This window comes from Bidens hawaiensis, unplaced genomic scaffold, assembly GCF_021521415.1.
Source record: "Bidens hawaiensis isolate Kalapana, Puna unplaced genomic scaffold, B.hawaiensis_p1.1 tig00003126_1, whole genome shotgun sequence".
Classification (NCBI taxonomy): Eukaryota; Viridiplantae; Streptophyta; class Magnoliopsida; order Asterales; family Asteraceae; genus Bidens; species Bidens hawaiensis.
In genome coordinates this window covers 2386248-2408356 of record NW_027491168.1, presented here as the reverse complement: position 1 = coordinate 2408356, position 22109 = coordinate 2386248, and the positions used below count along the sequence as shown (strand labels likewise).

Here is a 22109-nt window from a genome sequence, read left to right as displayed (position 1 = left end):
AAGAAATCCCAGTCCAGAAACCCATTTTTGCACAACCCTCCTGCGCGCGGGTAGGACTTGTGGTAAAACATGTCATAAGCTTAAATGGAGTAGTAAAGGTTTTACCTTATAATCAACTACTCATTTTGTTCCCACACCGATGTGGGACAAGTATTTACCACAATCTCCCACATGCATGGAGGTCTGTCTCAAAACAACATTATTCCGATTACATTTCAGTGGTTGAGTTTTGCATACAATAGGTAGATGTTACCCTTTGAATCTTTGCTTATGAAGCGCACTTAGCTTACTGGCTCTGAGTAGACGGCGATGTTTTTGAACTCATCTGTCGTTTATGTAGACGAAAATACACTTCACATAAGACTCTCATTGACAAAGTCAAGTCCTCATAATCATGCTCGCTATGGTGATGAACATGAGCCTGGTTCTGAGAGAGCCATTAAGTATTGTGCCCCAACAATAACCTTCGAAGCGATCCCACTTCTCTCTCTCTCACATAGGTGATTCATCATGTATGGCTACCTTAATCGAATCATTAAAGCCATAGGATTAGCCTCACATTTGTCACTTTTTAGGAATGGAAAGCAAGTTTACCAAGCCATGTAGTAAACTTCCTTTTAAATACGTAGGTTTATCCCCCCCCCCCCACATAGTGACCTCACTAACTCATACAATTAGGTTTTCCTATTGAACTCAAATCTAGGGATTTCCAGTCTTTTTAGTTAGGTTTCCTTCATATAAACTTTAATTTTTCACGGGCTTTAGTCCCATAATTCCCATGGACGACTTATGAACTAACTCTCTACTTTGGCCTTTTGTTAGTGGATCCGCGATATTATCCTTTGATTTCACGTAGTCAACAGTGATAATTCCTGTAGAGATTAGTTGTCGTACCGTATTATATCTATGTCTGATATGTTTGTTCTTACCATTATACATTGTGCTATGAGCTACGCCAATTGGCTATCACAATGTATACAAATGGCCGATGCTGGCTTAGGTCATCTTGGTATATCCTCAACAAATTGGCGTAGCCATTATGGCTCTTTGCCTACTTTTTCTAAGGCGATGAATTCTGATTCCATCGTGGATCTAGGTATGACCGTTTGCTTCGATGATTTCCATGATATAGCAACACCTCCAAGTGTGAATACATACCTACTTGTTGCTCTGGAATCATTCGTGTCAAATATCCAATTTGCATCACAGTGTCCTTCGATAACTGCTTGATATCTGTTATAATGCAACCCGTATTCCTGAGTGTATCTTAAGTACCAAAGCAACCGAATCACATAACTCCAATGAATTGAACTTGGGTTGCTCATGTATCTACTTAGCTTGCTCATAGCATATGTTAAGTCTAGTTTAGTACAACTCATAAGATACATCAAGCTGTCGATAATTCTTGAGTATTCCAGCCGGTTAATGGGTTCACCTCTATTCTTAGCAAGATGTTGAATTGTGTTAATGGGAGTTCTAGCTACTTTAGAGTCATTTGCATTAAACTTCTCAAGAATGTTGTTCACGTAGTGGGATTGACTTAAAACAACTCCACTTTGGGTTCATGTGATTTTAAATCCCAGAATCACATCCGCAAAACCCATGTCTTTAACGTAAAATCTTGCTTTTAGCATGCTCTTTGTGGATGTTATAATTTTGTCATCACTTCCAACAATGAGCATATCATTTGCATATAGACATAGAATGGCATATCCATCTAATGTGTCCTTCACATATACACATTTGCCACATTCATTGACTTTGAAACTAACATCAAGCATAACATGATCAAAATTTAGTGCCATTGTTTTGAAGCTTGTTTCAATCCATATAAGGATTTTACAAGTTTACAAACTTTCTTTCTTTCCCAATGGCTGTGAAGCCTTCAGGTTGTTCCATGTAAGTCTCTTCCTCCATATTTCCATTCAAGAAAGCTATTTTCACATCCATTTGGTGAACTTCCAAATTTCTAATAGCGGCAATGGCAAGCACCAACCTCATAGAGGTTATTCGCGTAAACGGAGAATATGTATCAAAGTAATCTAAACCTTCTCGTTATTTATATCCTTCGATCACCAACCTTGCCTTGTACTTATCAATCATGTTATCTAGTTTCATCTTCTTCTTGAAGATCCATCGTTATCCTAGTGGTTTACATCCTTGAGGAAGATCCACTAGTTCCCAAGTATGATTTTATAAGATAGAATCTATCTCACCTTTGATGGCCTCCCTCCACTGAGGTCCTTATGAGGAATTCACCGATTGTTGGTACGTTTGAGGTTACTCTTCTACCATGTAGGTAAGAAAGTCAGGGCTAAAAGATTTTTCAGTCCTTTGCCATTTACTCTTTCTAATTTCAACTTCCTTTGTCTTAGATTGATCTCGAGGTTCATCTCTTGTACCCATGTTTTCTGGATCGATTTCCTCAATCGGTCTAGTATGACTCGTTTCTTCTTTACCCAAGCATGGGAACACATGTTCAAACCATGATGCATCCTTTGATTCTATTTTGCTATCTTTGTTTATTTCAGGGATTCGTCATTGTTTATTTCAGGGTTCCTGGAACCATGTACAAGAAAATGGAACGCACCACCAGGACGAGTGTATCCTATAAATACATAATCCACTGTTTTGGGTCCTATTAGTAGGCGTTTTGGTGGTGTCACAACTACCTTGGCTAGGCACTCCCACGCTCGCAAGTATTTATATGATTGTTTAGTTGCCACCCATAATTCATATGGCGTTACATCTTTCTTCTATTGGGTATCATGTTCAAGACATAATTTGCTGATAAGATGGCTACCCCCGCACATGTCTTCGCTTATCCCAGAACTTATCATCATGGCATTGATTATTTCATTCAAAGTGCGGTTTTGCGTTCAGCTATGCCATTTGACTATGGGGAGTAAGGAGGCGTGATTTCATGTATGATTCCATCTTTTGCACACAAATCAACAAAAGTGAAACAAATTAACCTCCTCGGTCGCTCCTTAGGATTTTGATTTTCCAATTTAGTTGATTCCCAACTTCGGCTTTGAACAAGATAAACTTATCAATAGCCTCGTCCTTACTCATAAGTAAGTACACATAGCAATACCTTATAGTATCATCTATGAACGTGATGAAGTACTTGTTCCCACCACGAGTAGGAATTGCCTTTAGATTACACACATCAGCGTGGATCATCTCGAGGGGTTTGGTGATTTGTTCAATCTTTTAGAATGACAATCTCGTTTGTTTTGTTTTGACGCAAGCTTCACATTTATTATTTGAGCCGATATCGAATGTTGGTATGCAATTAAGTTTAACCAAACGTTGAATGGAATTGAAATTTATATGACCTTATTCAACTTGAACATATCATTGAGGGCATAGTCCTTACTAATACACAAACCATTTTTGGTCAACCCGACCTTATCTGACTCAATCACCATTTTGAAACCATACTTGTTCAGTTGCCATCCCGACACAAGGTTCTTATGAATTTCTGGAAAATACAACACATTGGACAAAGTGAGTTCCTTTCTAGAAGTCATCTTCAAAACCACATGCCTTTAACTTCTTCCGTGGTGGATTTACCCATAAAAACCTTTTCTCCATTAGTCACCTCCTTGAAAGTGCTAAAGAGACTTTTTCCAAAGCACACATGACGGATAGCCCCAATATCGACCCACCAAAATTTGTTATTTTTCCCAACCAAGTTAACTTCGGTGACCATAATCGAGAGGTCCGTGACTACAGCAACAAGGTTATCAACCACTCGAACCATGCTCACTTGGCATGCATTTTCTTTCTTTGGAAGCTTGCACTCGTTGGCCCTATGGCCTTGCTTTCCACAATTGTAACAAGTTCCTTGGAACTTCTTTTTCCCAACTCCCCCCTTAGGTCCAAGGTTGGAGACTTTCCCATGATTATTCTTTTCACCGTTCTTATACCCTTTAAAGATAGGCCATGTTCAACAACATTGGTCTTTGTTGTTCTAGGACCATCGATCCTTTTTAGTGCAATTTTGTTATCTTCTTCAATACGAAGGCGAACAACAAGATCTTCAATAGTCATTTCCTTCCGCTTATGCTTGAGAAAGTTCTTGAAATCAACCCAACTTGGTGGTAGCTTTTCAATCATAGCAGCAACTTGGAATGTCTCGTTGAGCGACATTCCTTCCGCATGAATATCATGAAGAATTACTTGCAACTCTTGGCCTTGGCTCATGACAGTTTCTGATTCTACCATTTTAAAGTCCAAGAACTTAGCCACCTCGAACTTCTTAATGCCCACATCTTCTGTTTTGTATTTACGGTCCGAATACTCCAATAATTCTTTCACAGCCTTGGATTTGCAATACACATTGTAGAGTGCATCCACCATACCATTCAAAACATAGTTCCGACATAAGAAATCCGAATTATTCCAAGCCTAAACCGCGCTCACTGAATGAGCATCCATTTCCCCTTCATTAACTTGGGGAACAGTTTCATTCAACAACCTCGCTAGCTTCAACATGGTAAGATAAAAGAACATCTCTTGCTGCCACTGTTTGAAATTCACACCGGTGAACTTTTCTGGTTTCTCAGCATGAGACGTAACTACATTAGGCAGTGGTGCAACCAAACTGGTTGTGACAGCAACAACAGCAGTGGTCGTGGGCTGGGATTTCGTTCTGAAACGAAAACACAGGAACAATTAAAAATTTGTTTAAGTTTGTTAGAAATCTTGTATGAAAATTTGAAGAAGTAAACAAATAAAGACGGTAACAATTCACTGGAAACATTTGAAGGTACGATTTAATGAGCGATCTCATTCTTTTTCGACAAGCAAATCCAGTATCACGATATCTACCGAAACATTTCACCGTTCACCAGTGAAAAAACAAAAACTTGAATTTCGGAGAGAGAAACAACTATGTCGTTTTCCTTAGCTAGTCTGTCGTTGTTATGATATTTTGAGAATTCGCCATTTAATTTTAGAGCACCCAGGAGAAGAACGAAGAAGATGATGGTATGAGGAGGTGGAGGAGGAGTCATGTCACTTTCTCTACAGTCATAAAATATATGTCCAGAAAAATATTGTTTTTATTATAATAATATATGTAGCACCGTTATTTTGTTTAATGATCATCATCATTCATCTGTTTTTATTTTTTATAGCTAAAATATTATTAAAAAAACTTCAATACCTCGCAAGAGGCTTGAAACGGAGTGACATATAACACCGAACTTCAAATTTAATAAAATGTAAAATTAAACTATTTCGACCAATCGAGTTCCTCTTGATGCCCCCTATTTTTTAACCATAAGAATGTACTCCTCTTATCATCATTTTAAAAAAATTTATTTGAACTAATCAGATGGGTAGCGGTTATATGAAGATGCTTGCATAATTTGTTTAATTGAAAATGAGTTTTTTTAAATTCGCGATCGAAGATGTTATGAACCATTTTCAAAAGTTGAAAACGCGTAGGAAACAACTATAATACGTAATAACTTTTTTTATTTAATATGACTTTGTATGTTACTTAATGTCGACAATGTACTTTTTTTTTATGATAGTGATATTGTGTTTTATTTATTTGGCCTAATGACCGACCCGACCCATCCGAGCTCAAAAATTTTGACATCCGAAAAAAATCAAGCACCGAAAAATCCCAAACTCATAAGAAAAAATTTCTGGCTCCGCCACTAAATAAAATAAACCTACTTAGACTTACTAAGAAGAGTATGAATGGAAGTAAGGTTCATGTCCTCAAGGATAGAGGTGCACAACCCGGTTTAAAACTCAAAACCGGTTCATGATCAGCTTTGTTTCAGATTGAAACCGGTTTCTTGACCAGGTTAAAATCGGTTTCAATTAGGGTTTTGAACAGTTTCGGTTTGGGTTTTGACCGTTTTAGCCGGATTTGGTTCGGTTAACCGGTTTTAGTGGAGAAAATTATAAACCGGTTTCGAACTTACGGTTTCAATGTGTTTCAAACCGGTTCGGTTTTGGTATGATTTTTGGGTCGGTTCGGTTAACCAGTTTATTTGGCCACCTCTACTAAGGGATGCAGATTAACTAGTTTAAACGGTTTTTATCAACACTACACCTCACGTTGTTCGAGCAACCACTATATCTAATGTCAATGTCTAACCACATGTTGTAAGGTGATTATAGCCAACATGCTATTCTAAGCTTACACAGTTCAATATTAGCATGCGGGTTGTGATGATGGAAGTATCGATTATAATTAAACACTCACGCTGTTTGGAATGTTTAATTATATCGAATGATTATATAATAAGTTTGAACTCATAGACAAACACAAAATATTATTTGTTCCTTGTATTAAAAATTAAAACTAGTGAACTTTATTATAATAAACTAATAAACTGATCAAGTTTGTTAATAATCTAATATATACTAGAATAGACTGGGTATAAGATCAAGAATCACGCAAACAAGCCATTCAAATAGACGAATCACATAATCACTTCACATTGGTTTTAAATCGAAATCAAAGAAAGTGTTAAAATTAACTTTTTTTAACCGGATATGATGGCTAAATCAATCGAAACAAGCATATAAAAACATAAAAAAATAAATAAATCCTTTCTAAAATTTTGTTTACTGATCCCTTCTTGGCAGCCCAATTCTGGATTCAGTGGTCCAGCCCTTCTTTTCTTTTTATTCAACATTTCAACGTGAGCCCAACAAAAATCCAAAACGAACTTTTGATTGAACTAGTTTTTTTCACCTGGCGCAACTGGCAAGCCCCAGCGTTGAAACCCGGACGTTGGTAAAACCTAAGCATTACGACGGTAAGTGGACGCAAATTCGGTTAGTATTGACTACGTTCGTTACGGTATAGACACCACTGGTAAAATTCGAATACTAAAACCCAAAAAAATTTGTTTGTCAAATTTACATATATAAAACCAAAATATTTAAACGATGTTTATTTGGTTGGAAAACCCGAGCGGTAGTTAAATTCAAGCGTTGTTGGTCTCAGACATTGAGGCGGTAATTCGACACCAATTCGGTCGGTTTTAATTACATTCGTCAGGATACCGGAGCTAAAAAAATGAAAAAAATGTATGATAAATGAGGTGGCCCAATGGCCAATTTGGGGGGGGGGGGTGCGCGTCAATCGGTAAACTTGCGCGTGTAAAACCCGAGCGTTGTCAGCCATGGGCGTTGAGGCGTCGGTCTACGCGAATTTAGTCGGTTTCTGTCAGCTTTGTTATGGTACTAGAACTAAAACAAAAAAAAATTGACATTTGGTCGGTTTCCATAACATTCGTTATGACAGCTGAACTAAATAAAAAAAAACAAAACAAAATTAATAGACTAATACCGTACCGTCAAGTGGCCCAGTAGGGCACTTGTGGCACCAAACTTCTTATTTATATATAGTAGTAATTTCAATTATCTCGAGTAGTATACATGATTCACTATGCTTTACCGTTATGACGTTATCTTGTGTTTCATTTAATTGCATCAATCACGCTCGTTTTCTGTTAAACCGGTCACTTGATTCTTCTTATGGCACCCTTCCGTTTATTTCCAGACATTAGTGGCATCTCTTGTAACTGTTCCGCACCTACAAAAACAATAAAAACAAGGGGAAGTGAGATGGGGCTGTTAGGCATCTAAGCTTAGATTTGAAACCCTCAGAACTACGTAGTTTTGATTTAAATCAATTAAAATTAAATTTTATATATTATATTCCTATTGTTTTCCTTTAATTTCGCAATTCTCATCCCCAAATTGTTACACAACATCCACCACTGCAGATCGATGCATCCCTGCACTATTCATCATAATTCCTTTATAATAATCCGCACTATTCCTCAGAATTCCTTTATAATATTCCTTGTTCTAAAATCTAAGCACCATACCACTATTGCATTCCAATTATGATGTAGTCTCGATTCTTGCTTTCCACCTGTAATGGATTTTTTTTTTTGTTTCTATTTATGTCTTATTTAATGTAAATCAATTTTTCTGGTAACAATGAAAATTGAACCATCTTTTTATATTAATCCGATGACAATAAGGAGTCTGTAGTAACTTATGACAATATGTCTCAACAAGAATTCTTCGTTTGGAGGGACTGCAACGCAAATCGATGATAACTGAGAAGAAGATTGCTTGCAAGTTCAGTGTTATCATCGAACTGTATATGTGAATCCGAAAAAGATAGATGAGGAAGTGGCGATGAGAATTTGATGGAGAGAAATCTGGAATATAACATATGAATATTAACTTCTAGGTTAACAACCCCATACTCACTTTCCCTATAATAAAATTCTTAAAAAAAATGAGATATATGGTGAGGATAAAATTTTATTTTCTTTTCTAAAATAGAATTATCGTTCTTAGCGATGAATTCTATATGATTGTGTCATTTCATGGAAGCTATATATATAAAATGTTTATATGTATCCAAAAGATTCCGACAAATATGGTTAATAATATATTTCATTATCCTATATACCATATTCGTCTTCTTTACCTTTGAAGACATGTCGTATGCCATGACATCACTCATTTCCCATAGTCCATGCACACACTCGGCTTCCAAGCATCCATACTATACTGTTCCTTTTTTTTTTTTCACTCCAAAATTCCTCGCTCGTCCCATGGTGTCATGATTGTAGGCTGATTCAAGAATCAAAGCTTCTTCAGTCCGAGAAGATTAAATAAAGATGAGCATACTATATTAAATAATGTGGGTTGAGGGAGGTGGCATGTAGAATTTTTGTTAAAATTCACCAAAAGTAAATAAAAAGAAACTAAATCAAACACAATCTTTTATTTATAACAAAGCTGATAATCATATGAATTAACGAAAACTTATGTTTTTTTTTTCTTTTTTTTTTGTTTTTGAACGATGAATTTCTACCATTGGATGATCGTTTGGTTGTTTTTTGATTATGAATACCAACCATTAATTGTGATTCAAGACCTCCCATCTCTTTAATGTTTTAAAGGTTTTGTCTTTGTCGGACCACCAATTAACAACTTATTTATTTTCAAATTTGTGTCTATTAATATCTTTACTAACAACAAAATCCCCTTCAAAATGATACAAAGTGGTAAGCATATAAATGTTGATTTTCTTTATTATTATATTTTTTATCATAAAGGAGTTGTGGTTCTTTTAATAACCTTTATAGTAGTAGTCTTCATCGAGTTTATACAAAATGTTTCTACTTCTAGTATCAAAATTAAATATAGTGCCGGCAAATTACAACCGATGATCCATCAACTTGACTTCCAAGCATCAACTTTGTTCCATCGTTCTTTTTTCTTATCATTTTAAAACGCCTTCAATCACACGACACCATCAAACATGTTTTCTAACCTTATAAATATCAAACCTTCTAAATTCTAACACATCATCAAAACCATAAACATATATCATGACTCACTCAACCACCAACACAAACACTCACTTACTCGTCTACCCATTCCCAGGTTCCGGCCATATCATCCCCTTACTAGACCTCACTCACCTCTTCCTCCGCCGTGGCCTCACCGTCACCGTCATCATCTCCGCCGCCAACCTCCGCCTGCTTGACCCGCTCATCTCCACACACCCTTCTTCCCTTGACAAGCTTCTCTTACCGGATCCTGACTTCCAACCATCTTCCCATCCCCTTATTGCCAAAGTTATTTCCACACAAAAACATTTTGACCCTATCCTCAAATGGTTCAAGTCCCACCCTTCACCGCCGGTGGCCATCATCTCCGACTTCTTTCTAGGGTGGACAACCGAGTTAGGGTCCCACTTGGGCATTCCACGTCTCGTGTTTTCGCCTTCGGGCGCTCTTGCTTCGTCCATTTTTCATCAATTGTGGCGGGACGTGGCGGATCATTGCGGCTAATGCTGGCGGAGATGACAACTTCTTGGTTTCATACCCGGACATACCGAACTCGCCGCAGTTTTATTGGTGGCAGGTGTCCCAGGTGTCACGGAATTACAAAGCCGGAGATCCGGATTATGAATCTTTCAGGAAAGGAATGTTGGCTAATATGACAAGTTGGGGGATGATATACAACACATTTGAAGAGATGGAAGGTGTTTATTTAGATTATGTGAAGAAACAAATAGGCCATGATCGGGTTTGGGCTGTCGGCCCGTTACTACCCGATGAACATGGCCCAATGGATAACATTGGGCGTGGTGGGTTGAGTGCAGTGCCACCTAACCACTTGTTTAATTGGTTGGATGAAAAATTTAATGACTCGGTTGTTTATATATGTTTTGGGAGTCAGTCCACGTTAACTGAAATGCAAATGGGTTCGTTAGCAAGTGCACTCGAGCTTAGTAATGTGAATTTTGTCTTGTGTGTGAAGGAAAGTGATTCGGGATTTATTCCTAGTGGGTTCGAAGACCGGGTTTCAGGACGTGGGTTTGTTGTCAAAGGGTGGGCCCCACAGTTGGTAATACTGAGACATCAGGCCGTTGGGTCGTTTGTGACTCATTGTGGGTGGAACTCAACATTGGAAGGGGTTGCGGGGGGTGTGATGATGCTGACATGGCCAATGGGTGCGGACCAATTTTCTAATGCTAAGTTATTGGTTGACCAGTTGGGTGTTGGAAAGCGAGTTTGTATTGGTGGACCCGAGAGTGTTCCTGACTCGTTTGAGTTGGCTCAGTTGTTGGATGAATCATTGAGTCGTGATAGACCAGAACGAGTAAAAGTGAAGGAGCTAAGGGATGCAGCTACCAAGGCAGTTAAAGAAGGATCATCGGTTCGAGATTTGAATACGTTTGTTAAACATTGTATCAGAACTTAAAAGTCATCAAACAAACGTTTAATGATACCATTAGAAGTCGTTTTAAGTGTTGTTTCTAGATTTTGTAGTCAAAAAAGAAAAGAAAAAAGAAAAGGAAAGAAAGGCATGCTCATTAGGTTCTAGATATAGAAATTTTGTTTTGAAGCTATAATGGCATGGCTCAACCATTTAGGTAGCCTAAAGCGAAGTAAAAATTAGAAACATTTTTGCATTATCTTTATTTGATTAATAGTTTTGAAATTATATAATTTTTCTGATCAATTAATAAAATTTGATCCTTAGTTATACAACACAATCCAAAAAGATTTTTTCACGTCCAACTACAAAATACAAGTAATTTGCCGGTTACAATTCCACTTAAGTTTTGTTTCATAACTTTGATACAAAAATATCTTAATCACACATATTATGTATGTATTGTAAAAAAAAAGAAATTCGTTTACAACGCAAATGCTAGAAAAAAAATTACACATAACACAAATAACAAAAGAAAAAGAAAAGAAAAAAACTACATCATGTCATTTTATGTCATGGGAAAAAATAAAAAATAACCCCCACAAGAAACAAAATAACTAATTGATCCTAGATTACTATTTATTGAAACTTGAAAGCACGTGAAAAGTAATGAAATTAGATATTTGTTTTGGACCTAAAGGGGCCTCTACATTAACAAGCACATGCAGAAAGGAAAAAGAAAATAGCGGAGCCACTGAGATTTCAGCATGGTCATTTAGGATACCAAATGAGCTCTTTACCACTACAACAACAAAGACATATGTTACAAAGGTTAAAATTTAGGAATTTTTATATATTTCCTCTCCTTAAACATGCCAAATTACATACTTCCTCAACAAACAAAATCAATTTACATATTTTTTTCTTTTCAAATCAAATTACTCATTTACCCTTATTTAAATTATCCTAATAACAAATAAATTAAATTAACTAAAAAACAAAACTAATAAAAAAAAACATAAACAATTAAATTAGTCAAACATCTTCTTCTTCAACCTATTAAGCTCAATTCTCCAGCGAATTTTCCGGCAACTACATCACCGTCAAAAACCACCACCCCCATCACACTTCCCCTCTTTCTCTATGTCTCATATCTCTTCCAACTGAAAGCAAATACCGATTGATGCAAAACTAATTCCACCTCCGACCATCACGCCCTCCCCTCTTCCACCATCTCTTTCATCCTAACCCGATCGGCGACGCCATTTCCCACACCCCGTAGCTCTCAAACCCTAATTCCGACTCAATTGACGCCTTTAATGCTTCACAACCAGGAAAACGATTCGTAGATTCAAACACTTGCTTGAATCTTGAGATAACTGGCTGTTGTTTGGGTGGGTTTTTGATTCATATCTGAAAACGTAGTTGTGGTGGTGGTCACCGGAGATGGTGGCGGAATGTGTGTGGCGGGTTGTATGTGTGGTCCGGCTAGAGAAAGAAAGAGATCGGAGAAGATGACCTGTGTCAGGGGCTGCCACTTACCAAAGTTCCATTGAGATAACATGAAAGGAAGATTGCATGAACTGTGCACCAGGCCATCCTTGTTAAAATCTGATTTCTATCTTCTTTATTGTTTTTTTTAAATCTAGGGTAGAATAGTCTCTTAATAAATCAATTTTAATAAAATGAATATATATTTAATATATATGTTTTATGAAGGGGAAATATGTAATTAAATTTTTAGATTGGGTATATTTGTAATCAATGATATTAAGAAGGGAATACCTCTAAAATTTAATACAATATATTTATATATAATTTTTATTTCAAACGAGACCTCAAACACTTGGGAACCTAAAGCCCCTAGCTTTACCCACTTACACTATAGGGCCGCCCCAGAGCTATAGATATAGTAGATATAGTATGCGCAAGTTGGGGAGATGGTGGATGCTACTAAAGCTTTTGAGTTTGTTATGGGAGTTTGGGTGCGGAATATGGCGAATAAGAAGTTAATTATATGGGAGAAGTGGCGGGCTTCGGTATATAAAGGCAGATTTTTGGTGTGATTGATATAGTGATATGCTACTTTGTAATTTTTGTTGAAATTGGTGGTTGTAATAGTGGTGAACGGTTTGTATGTTAGATGTGATTAGCATCTTGCTATAATCCCACATGTTTTATTGACCGTTCAAGAAAAAGTATTAACTAAACAAAAAGTTTTCAATGTTTAATAAAAATTTTTTATTGACCGTTCAAGAAAAAGTATAAACAAAACAACTTTTGAAATGTTGTCACCAATAAATACAATCTTATAAAACTAGGGATTTCACCTCCCGGCTTGACTAGTTTTTAGGCCACGGTTTTGGATAAAGGCAAAACAAAACTTGTGGGATTAATAGGTTGGTTGAACAAGCTGGTTATCACGGTTTAGTGGTTTTGGACAAATTTAATTTTTATCTTTGTTTCAAAAGTAATTTTGTATTATGTATTCAAAGATAATATGCTTCTAAATAAAATATACACATGTAACTTTATATCATTAAGAGTGTTTACTATTCTGGGTTAAATTGTTCAACTTAAACACGATCTATGTATTTATTAAATACATGTCACATGGGAGTTGGGACATACTCCAGCTCAAATAATATGTTTTTAATTGGTATATCTTTAATTGCTTTTTTCTCTTAATATCTTATTTAGGGTGAGCAAACATGGTTCATATTTGAATAAACTTGTTCAAAATTAAAAGTGATATCATGATAAAGCTGTAAAAAGGAAAAGTTAATTTAACCTTTTGTAGCTTAATTGTTAAAGTGTTGGTTTGAATATGTTTTTAATTGGTATATCTTTAATTGCTTTTTTCTCTTAATATCTTATTTAGGGTGAGCAAACATGGTTCATATTTGAATAAACTTGTTCAAAATTAAAAGTGATATCATGATAAATCTATAAAAAGGAAAAGTTAATTTAACCTTTTGTAGCTTAATTGTTAAAGTGTTAGTTTGAAAATGTCAATCGGATGAAAGTTAATATTTTAAACATGATTTGGGTTTTAAAATTATTTCAATGGCATTTTTTGAAATAATCAAAAGGTTCGGGATTTGGCAAATTGACTATTGTTCCCTCGAGTATTAAAATTTAAGAAAAGATTGCGAGCACTTTCAACATGCCGTCCCTAGACCTATCAATGCTTAACTTTTATCAGATTTGAAATATTTGTGTAAGCATTAACTTTTCCTTCAATGGTGACCAGAATGTTGTGTGGAAAGCATGTCATGCAAAACTATGCTGAAATGAAACAAAATATTCACAAAATTAAATGGGTTAACACATTATTTTTTATATTGTCCTTATGACAAAGTCGAGAAGCCCTTGAAACATATCAAAATCTTTTTCATGGTATAGCTCAGAAAAACAAAGTTTTGAAGAACATCCGTCGTTACAATTAATGTTCTCCTTTCCTATCAATAAAGGTAACACTTATTTTGTATTTAGGCTTAATGGTTAGAACTACTATTGTATGAGAAGTCTTATTCCCGAAGTTGGTTAATAACCAACTTTCAATTATACATATATGACATTAAAAATGAAATTTTCAATAGAAAGAGCATTTTTGGGTACGTTTCTGCACGTGCATTTTTTCTTAAGTTCATCTAAAAAAACATTTTGTGATATAAATATAATTAATTTATGTACACATAGTATAAATACAAACATAGATGTAATACATTTTTTCATATACATTATGTAATTATTTGCTTTACCTGTAATTTTATAATTTGGATCATCCCGTAGGTAGCATGAGCTCTAAGAGCATTCCCATTCCACCTTCCAAAACACTCCCTATCCTTATAATTTAGAAAAACTAGCCAATAATCTTCCCTATCCTTATCCCCCAACTCTAAAATATGAAAATATACTACAGTAGCTTTTCATATATAAAATGCTATTGTAGCTCCCCCATCTCAACAAAGTCTGTACTTTCACCCGCCCATCTCTATCTCTTTTCCCGCTCATCTTTCTAGGGTTCGTTCATCTACCATCTTTAAGCCAATAGAAGAAATCAAAGCAAACAGAAGGCAATTAATTCCCTTTGAAGAAAATTATCAGCCCTCTCTACGGTCTTCATTCCCTTTGAAGCAAATAGAACACCAAAATCAAAGAGTTCTTGTTGAAATCAAAGCAATTGATGTCCCTATATTCATCGATACAGCCTGCAATAGGTACTTTTCTCTCTTTATCTCTTAATTTCGTTATGTTTTAAAAGGTATCTTAAGATCTATGTAAGAGTCTGCAAAATATGAACAACATAAAATCTAGAAAAACAGTCAAATAAGTTAGTGAAACACAAAATATGAGGTTTTATTAAGATTCTAGCTACTGCATGATAAGCAGATAGAACCATTCTGATAGTGTTGTGTTTTTTAATCATACCACAGCTACTGAACTTGACCCGATATGACCCAATTCCCTACTAAATGAAACCCGAAAGACCCGACCTGGAAAAGACCCATTTGGATAGTTAACTCAACAGGTTTACCTCTATTTAGTTCTCTCGTAAAAGCCTAATCATATGGCAACTCAAATTTTTTGATGCTGCACTTTTTGTGCAGCAGGTGCTCAAGCCGGGTTTTGACCTTTTAAAATCTGAGTTAGTTCAACATGTTCAAATATGAAACGCAGACAACTCAGAGAGCTTTCCGACCATATAAAATACACCTTTATCGGAGCTACGGTTGATTTTATACACTTTTATAAAAACATATTAGCAGCATCCAATGTTGTCAAACAACTTGCTAAACGTTCTGTGTGGCTGCTGAAATTGACACTTTTGAATCTCTTACATTCCAAATTAGGTTCTCACTTTCAAAAAAAATGAAACATAGCAGACTCGTTTTTAGCAATATAAGATATGACTTAGCTATCCAGATTCGTTGATGCATTATGTATTTTTATAATGGCTTATGTGTATTTTACATGTTGAATTAATTGCACGTTTAATCAAATGGCTCGTACATTCTTTCGCAAATTGTTGACATACATGTCTTCTAAAGATGAAAGCGATGATGATCTTAATGATGATGTCGAAAGACAGCGTATTCGCAAACTTCGTAAGTTTATCCGACGCAATCATATTCAAGGAGACGAGCGGCTATATCGTGATTATTTTGCAGAAAATCCAGTATATCCTTCAGCTCTATTTCGACGGAGATTTCGTATGCTCCACCCTCTATTTCTCCGTATTCTAAATGAGGTAGTGGCTCACGAGCCATACTTTGTCCAAAGAAGAGATAATGTCGGAAGACTCGGTTTATCTTCTATGTAAAAGATAACTGCGGCAGTTAGAATGATGGCCTATGGGGTAACCACAGATTTTATGGATGAAAGCATACGCATTGATGAAAGCACTGCATTGGAGAGTCTCAAAAAATTTGTGAGACAATCGTAAGTATATTTTCAACTGAATATCTACGTTCACCAAACGCCAATGATATTACCTGATTGCATGCTGTTGTGGATCAACGAGGATTCCTTGGAATGCTCGGAAGCATTGATTGCATGCATTGGAAGTGGAAAAATTGTCTCACGGCTTGGAAAGGTATGTACTCTGGCCACATTCATGAACCTACTATTATTTTAAAGGCGGTTGCCTCATATGATTTGTGGATATGGCATGCATTTTTTGGTATGCCCGGTTCACATAACGACATTAATGTGCTAGAGAGATCATTTGTTTTCACGGAACTTGCGCAAGGGCGCGCTCCTCCTGTCAATTACACAGTCAATGGTCACGAATATACCGTGGGGTATTACCTTGCAGATGGTATTTATCCTAAGTGGCAAACTTTTGTGAAGACGATTCCCTCACCAAGAGGGAACAAGCATAAACAATTTTCAAAAGCTCAAGAATCTGCAAGGAAAGATGTCGAGCAAGCATTTGGTGTGCTTCAACAACGATTTGCAATCATTCAAGGACCTTCACGAATGTTCAAAGTGAGTGTGCTTACAAATATAATGAAAGCATGTGTTATTCTTCATAATATGATTGTTGAAGATGAACGTGATGATGGCGATGGTCTTAACATTAAGTATGATCAACATAATGATGATCTTCCCGAATTGTCGCGCACTCAAACATATGATCTTATGGACTTCATCCAACGCCATATTCATATTAGAGATAGCTCAACACATCATCAACTTCAAGAAGATCTAATTGAACATCAATGGCTAATCTATTCCCAACAATAAACGATATCATGTTATATTTTGTTAGTTCGTGAATATTATGAGTTAGAGATAGAAAATGTTTTGTGATGTCATTAGAATTATGTATGAACAGAGCTTATTATAACTTATTAGCTCAACTTTTGTTTAAGTTTGCATCTATTTATGCGTTGGCTTGTAATGGTATTACTATTTTTCTTGAATCTGCATATTTTTTTATTTTTGTGGGTTATGGACTATTTAATGTGGTACCTTGTTTATAAAGATTTCTGAACCGCCAGGTAGCATTATATTTCGTGTTTGATGAAGATGGGAAATAGATATAACAAGGATGGAAGGTATGATATTGTACGCGAGTTCATGTTGGGTACCTACTTAGAGAACTAAACATTGTTATCCATTCTAATCAATGCTAGAGAACCAAACATGCCCGTGTGCCGCAACACGCGGGCACAGAACCTTGTTTATTACTAATTTGAGTCCTTATGGGTGCACATTTATAATTATGTTATGCAAATGGATATTTCAATTTTGGTTGTTTATTGTTAATATAATAAAACAAAATAGTTAGTAGTTGTGATTGTATGTGGAATAAAGAAAAAGAATTAATAAAAAAAATAATATAGAGATAAATAAAGAAAATAGGATGTGGGAGGTTTTTAGAAGATAATCAAATAGTAGAGAAAAATGTGTTTTTTTGTTAAATTATAAAGATAAAGATAATTGGTGAAATGGGAATGCTCTAATAATAATAATAATAATAATAATAATAAGGTTTATGTTATAATAGGAAGTATAGTTTTTGTAGAAAGGATAAGAAGTAATCTTTTCCATTGATTTTGAATATGGAGGGTTGAGATTAGTTTAGGGGAAATCAAGTGTGAAAGAAGGGGGAGAGTATAAAAGGAATAACACATTTGTTGACTTTCTCTCTCCACATGTCAAATTCTCCCATCATTTTAAAATATTCATAACTTTTTTTACTATGTTTTTATTGAGAAACAAATTCACCATAATAACGAGTGTCTTTTTTTTTACAAATTGTGTTTTACCAAATTGTGTTTTACCAAATAAGAGTACCATATTGTAATATAAAAATTAAAAAAAAAATAGTGGGTTTTTTACAAATTGTGTTTTACCAAATTGTGTTATACAATAGTATTTTTCATTGTGTTTTTTTTTCCATTATGTTTTTTACATTGAGCCATACAATTGTGTTTTAATCATTGTGTTTTTTTTTTGCATATCGTTTTTTTCCATTGTATTTTTTACATTGTGTTTTTCATAGTGTTTTCTATTGTGTTTTTTTAGACTTTTCCGGCGATGTGGTGGCGGTGGGCGGTGGAGTGGTACTGGATGTAGGAGATGAGTGAAGATGTAATTGGGTTTTATGTAAGTGGGTTTTTGAAATTAATGTTAGTGGGTTTTGAGATTAAAGTAAGTAGGTTTTGATATAAAAATGTTAAGACAAAAATACCCTACTTCCTAGTCTTTTTAGGAAAATCAAACTTGTTATTTTAACTTAACCCATAATAATAATAATAATAATAATAATAATAATCTCATGGAGATATTTGTATCGTATAAATGGCGTTGTCATAAATTCTTGATTTTCAATGGTATTATTTTTTTCTAAACGGATTTCTTACAATAAACCATCCGTTATTTCCTCACCTGTAAAGTAATCCAATCCAATCCAATCCAATCCAATCCAATGTTGAAGACAGGAAAAAACCTTTACGATCCCCCAAATCTTCCATCAATGGCGGGTGAAGACCAACATCACGAAAACCAACACTTTCTACTCTCATCTCCGGATCTCGACGGTTTCGATGTTTCCCCTTCAGATCTCGACTTTCCGTCACCAGAATTTCGCATTTCCCGCCATCAACGCCTCTCAGATCAGGTAAATTTCGTCTTCGATATGATTTCGCATCAATCGTCGCGTGCAATGGTGGAGAATCATGCTGATCCTAGGGTTAGGGTTAGTACAACCGATGAAGGTGTTATGGATTTAGGCAATTTAGATGTTGATTTTGGGTTACGGTTTGCTCTGGAAGATCGTAATTGCATTGATGATTGTGGATTTAGGGTTTCTGATTGGGGAAATTGTGATCGAAATGAACCGTATCTCGTTGATGGATTTAGTGTGACCGAGTCTGAAGAAGATATCCAACACGAGATTATTGGTGCCGATGTCAATGATGATGAAGCAAATCTTACTCTTTGTTTGGATGCTTTTCATCTAGAAGACGTTGATGATGATGATGATGATAATAATAATGTTAGATGGGGTATTACCGGTGTACCTGCACAACAGTTCGAGTGGGAGGAAGTTGATGATCGGCTTGACGCGGATCCCGAGGCTGATAATTGGCAAGTGTTTTTGAACTCTCACAATCTTGAGCCACCGAATCCTGCTTCTGTTGATGATTTGGATTGGGAGGTTTTTCTGAATGTTGATGATATCGAAGGACGCCAAGATTTAGCAGATCAGTTTGAAGATTACGGTGATGCAGAGCACGAGATGTTATTTGGGCAGTTTGCAGATACTGGTGATTCGGGTTTGGTTCAACCACCTGCTTCTAAACGTGTGGTTGAGAATCTTTTGAGTGTGGTGATGACTCGTGAAGATGGTGAAAGTGATAGCACGGTTTGTGCTGTTTGTAAAGATGAGATTAGTGTTGGGGAAATGGTTAAACAGCTTCCGTGTAGTCATTATTATCATGGGGATTGCATTGTTCCTTGGTTGTGTATTAAGAACACGTGTCCTGTTTGTCGTCATGAGTTGGCAACTGATGATATTAACTATGAACGAAGGCAAGCCGAAAGGGTTGCTGGTGATAACTGAATTGTGTGAAGGTTAGTATGGTTTTGATAGTACCAGTATGTGATCTGTTATATGGGCTTGTTTAATATGAATGATGGCTTAATATCAAGTTATACCTGATGTCCACAAATTGGTGGTACAAGTTGAGAGTAAGCATGTAGTCTAGAAGAAACTCCTTATAGTTATATCGTTAATGCTACAATCTTCTATGAGACTTCATTTGTTAAATGCATTAACAGAGGTTTTATATTTGAAAAAACATGACAAACAAATATGTTTGGTAAATATGTAAAGATTAACGGTATGTAGTGTATTATAGAGGCACCATGGACGTATGGTTAGGGTATTCTAAGAATTTGCTTTATGCCAACTGGTCTTTGGAATGTTGGTTCAGGCCCCGCAAAACACACTGCAAACTCGAACTCACGCATGTATGTGAAGATATTTGTAGAAAGAAGAAAGCAGCTATTTTAGTCAATGAATAATGGCTTATATATAGCCTTACACACCAAGACGTGGCTAACATGCGAAATCAATAAAACAGCAATTTAACCTAAAGAACAGGTACTTCCTATGACCCACTCTAGCTTCTACCCAGAGTGAATACAGTTACATATAAACTAAAATACGAAGTCCCCGTAACCTGCGTTTGACCCGCTACCGTGTAACAAGTTGAATAACCCAACATGGTAAACTTATAATCCATTTGAATGGTCCCGCTATATATATGTGTGTGTGGCCATCATTATCATTTATATAGTGATAGATCAAAATTAATCGAATCATACATTATTAATAATTAGCTAGGTAATTGTTGATGGATCATATTACCCTTTCTTGCTAATCAAGGGTTTCCTCTTGGGTGTATATAAACACATGGAAGAGATTATTAACATCATAAGAAAACCTAATCCTCACATTAAATAATTCGTGACCCTATATCTCTTCATAATTCGGTTTCCTCGAGAACCTTAATCCCCATCACTAATATACATCCTAAAGGAGAACTCGACAAAGCTGATTATCATGTCGCCTGGAGCATTCTCATCAGCCGTGGCTACTCTCTCTGCTGTAACATGTATGTTTTAGTTATAGGTTTATTATAACATTTATGTTTTCTATTACATACGTGAAGAACTGATCAACATGTGGTATCAAATCGATGTTGATTAATCAGTTCTTCATGTTTTCTATCAACTCAGGATCTAAACCGGAAAACATGGACTAAAACCTGATAAACCCTAAGATAATTTTCGTTTTTTATTAATTCATTTTTTTTATACTGAAAACCAAATATAAAATAAACCCTAACAATTTTTCAGTTTTAAAATTCATATCTGATATAACCTAAGTTCTTTCGAAATCTAATAAATTAATGATGTTCATAATCCTCATCATAGTTTTTCCAAAATCTCAAATAATTTGGTTCAAGATCTGGATTGTTATAATGTTTATCCAAAATTCTAGGTAAACTTAATTTTTTTCGAATTATATAAAAAAAAATTAGAATAACAGAATTATCTTCGATAATAATTAAATATTGGATTAACAAACAATCCCTAAGAAATCAAATCAAACCTTATCACGTAACTGTTCATGGACTTATGGGTGAACGTGTTTACGGTTAAAATAGTTTCCGGAAAACACTGAGTTTCCGAAAACACTAAATCCCGAAAAACACATCAAACTAGAAAACTTAATTCCCGAGACTAAAATTTTCCGTGAACAATACACTAAAAATTAATGTTTTGTAAGACACTTAAAATATATATATTAATTAATTTTACAAAACATAGAAAAGCTTTCACTTGAATAAATTTGTTGATGTAAACTTCTGCCCAAAAGGTGATGCATTACATCTAACACACCATTCAAGTCTTAATACAAGCCGTGTTAGTTTAGTCTAACATGATTTAAATGTATCACTTCTGCCCAAAGGTGATGTGCTACATTTATATCAAGCAAAACTAGCTTATGCATAATTAAAATAATTGTTTCACTTCTGTCCAAAGGTGATGTGTTACAATTGTTTTGTACATATACTTAAATAAAATTTAATTCTGCCCAAAGGTGATTTATTTTTTATTTAAATAGAAATTTTAATTTAAGTTGTCTATTAGTTTGATATTAATAATAGACATTTATTATCACAACTTCATAATTTTAAATGGTCCTTATCTTTGCCTGCCTTAGTTTAATTTTCCCTTAGATCACTCTAAGTTTTTAATTTCCATTAACAGCTTCGAATGGTGGAATTACACCATTAACTGGAGATAACTTTGCTGCTTGGAAGGAATCTCTTATGCTTAATCTC

At 35.4% G+C, this 22109-nt stretch overlaps 1 protein-coding gene and 1 pseudogene across 1 annotated transcript; both read left to right on the top strand.

Annotated features, from left to right (window-relative positions):
- Positions 1–9396: 9396 nt before the first annotated feature.
- LOC143622386 (flavonol 3-O-glucosyltransferase UGT89B1 pseudogene) lies at positions 9397–10799 on the top strand (annotated as a pseudogene).
- Positions 10800–18727: 7928 nt separating this feature from the next.
- On the top strand, positions 18728–19948 carry LOC143622366 (uncharacterized). The gene has a single exon (XM_077093543.1). It carries the CDS (start codon positions 18728–18730, stop codon positions 19814–19816), a length of 1089 nt encoding a protein of 362 aa, XP_076949658.1. The 3' UTR covers positions 19817–19948.
- The last annotated feature ends 2161 nt before the right edge of the window (positions 19949–22109 follow it).

Bases quoted from the DNA above. Each gene is read 5' to 3' on its own strand.
- LOC143622366 (XM_077093543.1), top strand. From the start codon at position 18,728: ATGGCGGGTGAAGACCAACATCACGAAAACCAACACTTTCTACTCTCA.